This window comes from Pollicipes pollicipes, unplaced genomic scaffold, assembly GCF_011947565.3.
Source record: "Pollicipes pollicipes isolate AB1234 unplaced genomic scaffold, Ppol_2.1 Scaffold_6138;HRSCAF=7277_pilon_pilon_pilon, whole genome shotgun sequence".
Classification (NCBI taxonomy): Eukaryota; Metazoa; Arthropoda; class Thecostraca; order Pollicipedomorpha; family Pollicipedidae; genus Pollicipes; species Pollicipes pollicipes.
In genome coordinates, this window is record NW_023596818.1 from 6382999 (window position 1) to 6395334 (window position 12336).

The window sequence follows — 12336 nt, forward strand, 5'->3', positions numbered from 1 at the left end:
ATCTATATGACTCCACCAAGGTATGAATGTAGCTAGTTTCTACTCACAACGCCCACTACCTATTCGCCGAATGTTACATTCAAGTACACCTACACCTCCCAGCTCCCCAAAATCCCTCTTGCAAAACACACCGCAACACAAATCCAGATGACTGACAACGCTCATTGCCGTAATGAAGCATTTCAAGGCGAACCGCGCCATACTAACATGAACGAAGCTATGCACGAAGATAATAATGACGTCTTCAGTTTTTAAATTCCCATTACTACACCATACATTTTTTGCCAATGGGAAATATATTTAAGGTTTTATTCATGAACTGAATAAGTCGTTGGGATCATCCATTAGACAATGCTCAGACTCAGCACAACAGGTACGTGAAGTCATATAGTGTTCATACAGTGGGTTGCGTCTTCACTGAGCGGTCTTTGTTATTTTTATTTTTTGCTGAGGAGACATCTCGGTAAGGACGAGGAACATATTGAAAACTAGACCAAAATGACGCTTCAAAAAATTGAGAGACAGAGAAGTGTGTCCACAAATTGCCCACAAACTGTTTCACCACACGACATTGCTGAAAAAGATTTAGGCTTCTAAAGCACTTTCTCAATATTCAGTGATGTAATGCGCGTAATGTCATCGCAATCGACATTTCGAGAAATAATATGTTGAATAGAACTTTACAATCGGAGCGTTTCAGCCTTCTTTCGTGAAGGGCGGGCAATGTGTGAGTCTCCTACGTCCGTGGGCAAGTGAAGGTTTTTTCTCTGCCCACAAGTCTTACAGACAAAAATCGTGAAGCCCAGCGCTGCAGTCCCCGTTGGCCGCGCAACGGTGAACGGTGACGAAAATTAGGCGGTGACACTAGGAGGGGGGGGGGGCAAACGGACGGACGAAGATGGTGGTACATATGAAACAACATATATATATATATATATATTATTTAATAAGAATATAATTTATATATATATATGTATATACATAGTTTCTGGTAGATATAATATGTCAACCCTTTGTTTTTATTAACCCGAATGTTTTATGCCACACAAAATTGATTTCAGTTGCTTGAAAACTCAGTATTGTCAAGACGTCACTAACGCTTATTTCATGACAAGCTGATTGATACCCTTTACGTTTTACTGTGCTAGACAACCAGAAGTTCCCTTTAACGCTTTGCGAGATCAATTCGTGCGCTTCGGAGTCAGCCCGGTATATATCACACCTACACAATTTCTAGATTGATCGCAGGAACGGATTGGCATTTACAGCACCGCGAACTGATGCTGAAATCTGCCGGTGGAACTAATCTGCTTAAAGCACACCTGCAAAATTATGCCTGTGAAACAGACACCCCGGTGTTATCTTTCAATATTGCCAATCGATATTTAGACTTTTGGAAACATCATTTTACTACGGTTGTCCTCGCTCGTCCGGTGCGCACCGCGCCTAGTGCTAGTTGCAGCGTGCAACACCGTTCAGGTTTCAGAAACTGCAACTGCAACAACAAACTCGTTTTGTCCACTCTATCGCACACTTATGAGAAATAAGGCCTCTTACCCTTTTCAGGGCAAGAGGTCTTAAAATCCTATCTTAAAATCCAACCTAAAAAGTGACGTGAAACAAAATTCTGGTTAGTAACAAGTACGCACCAAAAACATATCAAAGGATATCCTCGATGCGGTTATGAAGAATGCAAGTACTAAATTTCGGGCAATTACTTGCACTAATGATTATGTTATAATTTGAACTGCATCGCAGCGCATACCTTCCATGCCCGAGTGGGCTCAGACCCGCGGCGGCAGGCGGCGGGCTCAGGTCCGCCGCAGCGACCTGACCAGGTCGGCCGCAGCGACCTGGCTCAGGTCTGCCGCGTAAGCGTGTTGTGTGGTCTGGGACCGCGCGCCACAGTGTTATCCATTGCGGTTTTGTTTCAATTCCGCCCGCCTGTTCTGGAGGTAAGACGGGGGGGGGGGGGGCAAGGACACCCCTCCCGGTAAATGGTGTACCGCTGAGTAGCACAACGGACGAAGCTGAGGTCAATAACGGGCTAGGTAGGACGTTAAGCTGAAATGGGTTTGCCTTCTTTCTGTAAGACTCAGAAGATTTCCAAGATGCTATGCTGGTATGCGCAATAAAAACCGCGCGCGCGTGCGCGTGGTGATTTTTAAATATATTTTTTTAACCGTCATTTCCATTCCCTCTCCCATTGCAAGATTCTGCATGCTTCCTAAATGCAAATGCAAGTAACAGACATTACCAACATTCTGACAGCTCCGGCATGTCACAAATAGAGCACTAGACACAGCCGAGACATTTAGATGCCGGATAAAGTCACCCTAACCCGGTACTGGAGTAAGCTCACATTTATGCTATCTCTCGACGCAGGGGTCGGAAAAAACATCACGCACTGCAAGGTACTCGAAATGAGCAGAGGCAATGAGAAGACAAATCTACCTCCAAGTTCTTAAAACAATACAAGTCCGCAAATTCGTGCAGAGCGAAATCTTCGTCTGCATCCAGCTTGTCAAGGCCCAGCTCATGTCACACTGAAACTCGGTGAAGATAGCCTGGAAAAAACACAGCTCAATATCTACCAAAACTTAAAGCAAGTTTATGAGGCCTCGGAGATGACCGACCTGATCCAGTCCAGATGTGGTTCTAAGGAGATAAAGATGCCCGCGGAAGGAACCGATTGATCGGAACATCCCAGTCCAGAAATAGACAGCCCTACCACATGCCATGTCTCAATGCCATTTTCATTGACGATGTCCATGGCCACAGAACCACGGAGATCCGATGCACAGTCAAGCTTCACGGACAAAAAATCCAAATCAGTCCACTTTGTGCAAAACAGTCCTCTCCCATAGAGATACCTGGAAAATTCTACCACACTTCCGCATACATTGAAGTCGATCACCTTTGTTCTCGCCCACTTCACTAAAGGCCTCGACCAGCCCGCATATAGAAGGTGCTTGCCCGCTACGACGGTCGAAAGAAGGGACGCATCTGGCAGACATATTGGGTTCACGATGCTAGAAAACGAAATTTTTGACTCAGTTTTCATCAGCATAATGTCTTGAGCTGAGTTTTCCCACCCTAAGTACTCCGTATGCCGCACAGCCTCGACAACGTTCAGCGAAAACGAGGCTGTACTGGGAATGTCAGGGGAACCGAAGCGCACCTTCAGGTCGCTGGTTGTCGCGCAGGTTGCTGACGTCAACACCCACTGGTCGGAGATCACGACGCCCGCGCAAAAAGTCGCGTATCCGTCACGAGTCACCATTTTGGAAAGGGTCACTATCCAGGGTAACTCAGTGGCGTCCTTGGCGAGCGCGGCCCCCGGGTACTCGGGTGGCGAGAAGCTGGTCCGTCCGCAACCGCGTCCAGGACAGCAGATCAGGGGCGTGGAGGCCGCGTCCAGCCCGCAGAGAGGCCTGGCCAGCAGGTCTGACCGGTTCCCGACGTGGGTCTGTAGCAGCTTGGGACAGTCCTTCAAGTGGAGACAGAGGCCGGCCGCGCCGTCCGGGGTTAGGCAAGTCTGGTTCAAGTCGCCGAGAGGACGGTCGGCGAGGTGCGGTGCTGAGGCCACAGGCGTGCTCGACGCCGCGTCCTCTTCCTGGTCCAGCTGGAGGCGGGGCAGCAGCCAGTCGACGTATGCTGACAGCTTGGTGTACAGGCCGGGTCGTCGGCCGCAGCCCAGCGGATCGCCAGAGGACACGACGCCGTACGCCACGAAACGGCCACTGTCGGCGTCGCCACACACCAGCGGGCCGCCCGAGTCGCCCTCGCAGCTGTCGGCGCCGCCACCCGTCGGGCCCGAGCAGAACATAGCGCCGGGTAGGAAGCGATCTTGGTAAACCTCGGGCGCGCCGCAGAAGAAGTCGGACACCAACGGCACTGAGACGCCGCGCAGCACCTCCGAGATGGGCGCGCCGTCTGAGGTACGCCCCCAGCCGGACACCTCGCACGGCAGGAACGTCTCGTACTCGGCGTCGGCCGCCGGCAGGCAGGCCGGCTGCACGTAGCGGCCGAACTCGATGCCGGGCCCGGCGCGGCGACGCAGCCGCAGTAGGGCCACGTCGTGACGCAGGCCAGGCCCCGTGCCGAACTGGCTGTGCGCGTGGAAGCTGGCGACGGCGAACTCTTGCTCAAACCTCTCGCGGCCGTCAAATCGAAGGTCACCGACACGCACCAGCAGCTGACTGGGGACGACCGCAACCACGCAGTGGGCGGCTGTCACCACGTGTTCTTGCGAGATGACGATGCCGCCGCAGTGATGTACGTACCCCCTGGCATTGGCATCATACATGACCAGCCGCGCCTGCCACGGGTACTGGCCGTAGTAGGCGGTGGTGTTACCCGACCCGACTATAAACGGTCGGACAGCCTCGTCCGGTCTCACCAGGCGGCGGCCACAGTCCGTCGGCAGCAGGTCCGGCCGGTCGCTGTTGGCTGTGCGTACCGCGTCCGCCGGCCACGTCGGCAGAGTAAGCAGGAGCACAACCCCGAGCAGCGCGCGTGCGTCGGCACCCATCGCTGGATAAAGATCAACACTCTCCGCGGTCCAACCGCTGCCCCCGCCGCCTCCTAACTGGCGGGATAATATCATCTTGCATGCCGCAAACCGGACCTGGGACATTCCAGTAGCCTTGGCGGGCAGGGATGCGCTACGTGGTTCTGCTTAAAGGCGACATGATCTGATGGACAGATGCTGTAAACGCAGTCCATGTATACGGACATGTTCACGGGCCTGGACTGAGCCCAGTGTAAACAGGCGACATTCCACGTTGCCATGGCTGCCGGCGCCGCACTGGCGACGGCCTCCCGGCATCTCGCCGCCATTGCTTACGTCACACGTTTGGGCGGCAACGTCACACGTCAGTCGCCGCCGGCCGGCTTTGTCCGTCGCTGAATTCTTTGTTTCGTGGCATTTTCTGACGACTTGTTACAAACTCCCTCCTTCTGGGCTATCCGATGTCTGCCATTATTTTATGGGTGGTGATTTCTCATATGCGAAACGAGTTTCACTGTGTTCTAAACCGCTCATTTTGTGGTATACTTAGCAAGCATATGAGGTATCTTATGATACTTTTGTGATATCTAAAAGTTTTACCAATTTCACCTGCAATTCTAGACATCTTACCTACTTCTATGCTGGAAGGAACTCATTTTGATGCCGACAGTGTACTAATTCTGACACATTTCTTTGTGGTGTAGTAAAATCATGCAATTCGTGGACGTTTGCAATTGAAATATTGCAATTATCTGGACTACCAACTGAAAAAAATGAACCATGGCGCTCGGCGCCATATATGTGACGTTGATATGCTGACTGCAGGGTGTTGCGGGTAGAGTGGTGATGCTGATGCTCATTTTTGCATAAGGTTTCTGCTTAGATACATTCAAACTACGTTAAGGTAACTAATAGATGTCGTTAGCTCCTGCGGTGCGTGCCAAGATACTTTTGTGCGAAGCGCTTCTGCTCATCGTCGCGCCTCACTGCGGCCGCAGTGAGGGGCGACGACAGGCTGTAGGTACGCACACCGACCGCAGACCAGTTTGCGGTCGGTGTAGGTATCCAGGAGCTGCCTGATGACGCCAGCTAGGAAATAAACATAAAGTGTATGGGGGTGCAAATGTCAGTGTTATGTATCCTTCCTTGGCAATCCATGGTGAGGATTTACATGTTTTGAGATATTGGGATGTAACTTAATAGCATCATCGCACCCATACGTTACCTTAGCATTGAGTCGACTCATGATGGTCCATAGATCATTGGAATGAGTCGCAAGATCACACAAACTGCCGTTTGGCTCAGACGTGGAAGTCGTAAGCGTGTCGTCTGTCAGGGTGTCGGCAACAGTGATGACTCCTCCAATCACTTGACGACTCTCCTCCTTCCAGCCAGATAGGAAACTGCACCCTTTTTCACGCAGTGAGTGAAAAGGGAGCGTGTATATCGACTCACGAGTTGGCTGTCAGGAAACGGCTACCCGATGCAGATCTGAGTTGATCTGAGTTGAGTTGCGTTGATCTGAGTTGATTTACGCAAAACCGTATTTCTGTGCATATGGAGCCAGATGGACGACGTCGCCGTTGCACATGCGCATAGGCATCCGTTTTAGTCGTTTTAACCGCTTTTAATCTCCTTTAACCTTTAACTGTTTTCAACCGTTAACCACTGCGCGTCTGGGAAACCAGAGGTAACGGGTACGATTCCCGCGGTGCCCGCTCTTCCTGCCAGGGTGAGATGCAGGCGACGCCATATAGCCTCAGCAGATGGGTGCGTCGTAAAGCCTCAGTGACAACAACAACAACGCAACCCTTTTTAACCTTTCACCTTAACCATTGACCTTATTCTGGAACGTTTTTAATCAGAATGAGGGCCTTTCAATTATCTTGCAAAATACCTCACCCACTTAAAGCAGGGCCTCCTGTTCCAGTGAAGGACCTCCCGCTGCATAAAGGAGGCTTGCTAATCCAAAACAGGATACTTCCAATTTACGACGGGGCCCCCATATCTAGCCAAGGAGCCTCGCTATCCCAAAACAGGACATCTTGATCCGAAACTGCGATCGTCTGATGCGTGAAATGGGCTTCCTGTTCCAGACGTGGGGCCTCCTGAATACAGAGGGTGCCTCCTAACCCAGGACAGGGCCTCTTAGGTCGTAACGGGGTCACTCCCGGGTCAGCGCAGGGGCCTCCTTAGCACAGCATTGGGTCTCCTTGTCTAGAACATTGGCTACCTTACTCATGACTTCATAACAGGGACCTCATGGTCCAGAAAACGGGTTTCTTGATGAAACAAAAAGCCTTCTGACCCCGAGTCTTCGCTCTCTAACTCACTTAGGGGTTTTCCTTGGTATTCATTTTGTTGGTACATTGTATTAATTATTGTTGGTACAATATGAGTGGTTGCAATGCCTTTATTCAGGAAAAAGGGGCCTCCCATTTTCTTGGGAGGGGAAAAACACACCCTTGCTCCTCCTGCCTGCCAACATTGGGACAACTGTCTCCTCTGCCCTCCCCCTGCTGCGCCGCCCCTAAATGCAAGTACCTAGATGAGCACCTCGGTAGCCAACGATATCTTATCTTTCCCGCACATAGGAATGTATCTGAGCAAAACGAATAGCATCGCCACGATTCTAAATACAACCTCCCGCAGTTAGCATGTCAGTACCTCATATTTGGCACCGAAGGCTACGCTTCAGCGTTGCTAGTTGGGAGTCAGGATCCTTTAAATACTACTGTTGGCATACAAGTCCACGAAGTTGCGTAATTTTTTTCAGACGGAGCAAAAATGCCAGCAGCCACCACAAAAGTTCCAAAGTACCGTACAATAAGCAAATAAACAAGAGGAGCCTTTTTAGCACATAAATTGCCGCCTTTTGTCACGGCGTCGCACAACCGGGGGGGGGGGGGGGAGAGGGCGGGGAGGGCCGGGGGGAAGGGGGGGGGAATGGCGGCCGGCGCTTTGATGTGGTAGGAGGACGATTACGGATGTCGCACACTGTGTTGCCCGGAGGATAACATAAGCTTGCGAGAAATAAAGGTTCGCATGGTCGAGACTTTGCTTACATGGTCATCTCGCTCTCAACAGTGCGCTTCCGTTGTGTCACCCCGTAACGAAAACGGGGTTTGAAAAACTTCGGTGACTAATCTCAGCCTGAGCCAGTGGCGTAGCTTGAGCTCAGTAGCCTCAGTATTTTTTTCAGTTTAAAACACCCGAAGGGCCTCTGGACCGTAACGGGCCAGAAGGCATTACGATGGAATCCCGATCCAGGGAAACAACACGAATTAAAAAAACAAACATGGTCAATATAGCAGCGGGGAGGGGTACGTTCGGCTGAGTAGTCCCTCTATGGTCCGTTCTGACCACATTCTGGGCGAAATCTGGGCTACGCAACCTACCTGAGTCAAAACTAATTTGGCCCACCATTGCACTATCATGTATACAACATGTCTTTTACTCGACAAAGGAGGGATGAGTTATGCTTTTAAGTTGGCGGACTGCCCAAAACACCCCACCTACCGAACAGTCTTTTCACGACGCGAGAAGAGACTTTTTTAGAAACAAACGGGGAACACGTGTTGTGCCACTTGCGGTTCAGGTCCAACGGCTGCTCCGAGAGAATGGTCTCAGGTGGAAGGAAGTGCTTGGGTCTAGCCACCTGAGAGCACCCCTTGGGAGTAATGTGCACCAAGTGTTGATCTTTCATTAGCACAGATAAAAAACGAGTGTTTATCACGTGCGTCTCGAGGGTAAGAGTGCTGCTGGGGCCTATCTCGTCATATGAAGGGAATGTAACGATCTTTGCAGACGGGTCCAAAGCCGAATCAGGTGTTGGCTCCGTGTTGGTGTGTAGCCATGCCACACGTTCATTGCCACTGCCAGAACACGCCTCTGTGTATACCGCAGAGATACCTTGATCCCTTTTCGGTATCATTACAGCACTCTGCGATATTGAAGTCGTTGATGATGACCGACTCTCGATCTTATCTGGCTCTACCCAGCCATCACGGCTTATTTAAGAATAAAATGGCAGCGTTGCTGGGACGACGAAAGCAACAGCAAGCTCAGGATGATAAAGCCGCTGTTGGACCCTTAGCCGTCTTGCTCGCGAGCGGCTAGGTATGAAGAGGTCGCTCTGTGCCGTCCTCGAATTGGCCATACTTACGCGACACATGGATAACTGTTGTGTGGTAGCGGGAAACCTCAATGTCATTAACACGATGCACCGTTGACTGTTTATCATGTGCTTTACTCCTGTTCACATTACAAGGAAGAACAACTGCGTCATTTTGGGCAGCATGCGTCATGCTCAACTTATTAAGACATGCTGGGAGACGACTCTTAATTCTTACATGCAAGTGAGTTGTTCCTATTCCTAAGACGCATCAATTTTTCAGCTGTATTTGTTGCTTGCGAGTTCAAGCATAACACAGCTTCAAGCAGCCGTTGTGGACGCAATTTGTCCTTCGATGTCGACGCGCCCTAAAACTTCAAATTATTATCATAATTTCGCTATGAACCCATGCTTTCGAGATATCAGGGCACATTTGTCAACAGATGGCGCAAGATCAGAAAACGTTAACGGATCACGCAGCAGCACAATGGGATCTGCTGGCCCGGCCTCTCCACGCCCCTGATCTGCTGTCCTGAACGCGGTTGCGGATCGAACTCGAGCGTTCGATTCAGGCGAACTGGCACCCGCTGTTTGCTCCAACGCCGAAAGATAGGCATCATGGCCACACAGGGTCACAGTCAAGTCAATTCAAGTCAAGAGCACCACCTCCGGCTGACTTGCAGTCACATTTCGCGGCGAAGTCGACAACTCGGCGCGCTGCGCGAGACACATGGCGGCGGTGCATGTGACGTATCGATTACGCATCGATTATATTCGATAAACCGATACGTGACGTATCGATTCTACAACGTACAAACGCACAATTGTATAAAAAGCATCGGGCTGTAAATGTAAATAAGCAAAAAAGACCGTAGTGCTGCGCGTCGGGCACGTAACACCACTGGGTGATCCGCTGGGCAGCGCCTGTCACTGCGCATCTGGGAAAACAGAGGTACGCGGTCGGATTCCGCGCGGTACCCGCCCTGCCTGCCAGGGTGAGAGGCAGGTGACGCCATATAGCCTTAGCAGCTGGATGCGTCGTAAAGCCTCAATAGGCCATGTAGAACACAATGAGTGCAGTAGAACACAGCAATCGTTGCGCTGTTGGTGGTGGTAATCAGTTCTGGCAGCAGTGGCAGTGTTGTGGCAGCAACCCTTGAAAGACGTTCTGAGATGTGACTGCTACAGCTTCATGTTCCTGTTTTACATTGCTCCTTTCAAGGTGAAGGTCTTGTAGTGCGCTGATATTCGTTAGGTCATATTGCTCCCGCAAATGAACCGCATTTGGTTTAGCCGACAATTTATGCCTAAATAAAGTGCACCTATTTGGCAATCGGACGGGATCTGTGCACGAAGTGCTTCAAACACTCGAACAAATACGCATATATCGATGGCATTGATTGTAGGCAGGACTTTCTACGGAATTTTGAGTGGGCGGACATCTTAACGAAATGACCGATGCCAAAAATGGATTCGTCTTATCTGCTCCAAAGTAACGATTTCGCCTCAAGATAAAGTTATTATTGTGTTCAGATAAAAACGGACAGAAGAGGTGCGAAGTGGCTACGATCTACGATGGGGCTAGAACTGAGGTGTACTCAGGGACGGATCCAGAACTTCGTAAAGGGAGGCAGAAGCACGGAGCATTGAAGCACATGCCATCAGCAATTTTACCATTGGTGACCTCGACTGCGATCCACGGATGTTTCCGTTATTCTTCTTTCCTCGCCTGTTTTTACACCAATCTCAGACATTTCCAGATACATCTGTGGTTTTGCTTTGGGTTGAAGGGTGATATGACAAGTGCTTTAATCCCACCCAAAAGTTTTTGTGTGATCTAAAAAAGCCTTGCAACTAAAATCTGTATAATCAAGTTAATGCCCGCAGGAATCTGTAATTGTAGCCGAATGGCTAACGAACTCAGTTCATATGCATCCCAAATCAACAGCTTGGACACGTGTGCGTGTATTAACAAAAAAAAACTTTTAAAAACTCTCCCAGCCGGCTAGCCGGGTCAGCTAACAGCCTCCTGCGGCTACCCGATCGACTTGTGACTAGCTGCATAGCCGGATAGCCGAAAACCAGCCTTACTTATATGGATGAGTAGCTAGAGTTTGCGGAGACTAGAGAAGCTAGAGGCCGTGACTGGTCGCTGCACCAGTCACCGCTTGGATGCCGTTCGCGTTGGTTTTGAGTTTTCCCATGTTCTCGGTCGAAGCACACTTGATCGCTCTGGGGCCCTTCGCATTGTTGTTGGGGTATTTAAGATCATTTCACACGACTCCATAAATTTCACTATTGTTGAGTAATTTGTGACTCACTTTATTCGTGTGTCATATTCTGGAGAAAGTTAGACAGTCACATACTCCACGCTCCCTCTTCAAAGTCTTAACATAAAGCAAAAGATTGCTCTTCTCAACGGAACGACGTGCAATCAGTTTTTGAAACACCTTCCAGTGGGTCGAATCCACTTTTATTACCACCAAAATGTGTACCATCAACAGTCTAAAAAATGCGCTAGCATTGCCGCCTTCGGCTACCATTACTCACGGCGCATCATTCGCGTTATGCCATGCCATTCGAGTCGTTACAATGTATTATTCCCGTAAAAATTGCCGCTTTTGGTTTCAAACATTCGCTGTATGGTCAGCAAACAACGTTACGACCTACCACACTATGTGACAAGATTAGAAAGCTTGGTGAAAATGGGCTGGAGGCCATTCCTGAGGTTACCTTCGTGCACGTACAGTGCGTGCAAGCGTCACGCTGATGATCTTGGCCGCGGAAGAAGTGAATCGGCGTTTCCAGCACAAACCTCTCACGTACCGGGGAGTAGGGATGAAACGGTTACAGCGTCTGGACAAAGACTACCAGTGTAGCACCCACAAGCCACCAGGGAAAGGTAAAAATGCAAACCACGTAATAAAGATGTCTGTTCCAGTTTTTGAAAAAAAATGAAAAAGTAACTGCATCACTAGTTTAGACTTATGGCCTTCATTGACCACTGTCTAACCGGGGAAGATGGCTGGTGCACATTTAAGGTGGGTTGATCTTAAATTGATGGGTCCGGTGGGAGTCCTGAGGTCCTGTCGTATTTCGTGACACAATGGTCAGTGGATTAAAGTAAGCGGTGCCTATTCCTAATAGCAGCACGGATATAATAATATGTGCGGTGCGGCGCAGCTCGCCGGCTCGTGCCACGCCGAGCGTGTTCACCTGAGCAGAAGCCGGCCAGCATCTCATTTGCACCAAATTGGCACGACTACTTCGAGGCTGATCTAGATCATAACGTCACAGCGCACCACCGGAAAAAATAATATGCGGAAATAACGGTCACGATCTGTTGGCATCCTCACAGCTTCAGTGTCTCGCTGCACTCACAGTTTAAACGTTTCGTGGCATGTATCAGTGTCAGTATCGGTATCAGTATCAGTCCCAGTATATTGGAAACCACCCTCATGGTGGTTTCTGAAGGCCTCAGGTTACACAGGTGATTATGAAAAGCCACACACTAAAGGTGTACCATAAAATGACGAGAACAATGGTCAGCCACCTAAAACAGACCTATTAGTGCACTTTGGGACGGAGCAGGTCAGCGGTACGTGGTTAAAATCACATCACGTATGGCGGTCTTAAATGCGTCCATCGTTTTGGCATGGCGGGCACACGATGACAGCCGGTTCCACGCAGCTGCGGGCCGATGCGAAGG

At 50.0% G+C, this 12336-nt stretch overlaps 1 protein-coding gene across 1 annotated transcript; it reads right to left on the bottom strand.

Annotated features, from left to right (window-relative positions):
* Positions 1–990: 990 nt before the first annotated feature.
* Positions 991–4566, bottom strand: LOC119106300 (transmembrane protease serine 9). Its single transcript, XM_037229916.1, has one exon. It carries the CDS (start codon positions 4532–4534, stop codon positions 2612–2614), a length of 1923 nt encoding a protein of 640 aa, XP_037085811.1. The 5' UTR covers positions 4535–4566; the 3' UTR covers positions 991–2611.
* Between the last annotated feature and the right edge of the window lie 7770 nt (positions 4567–12336).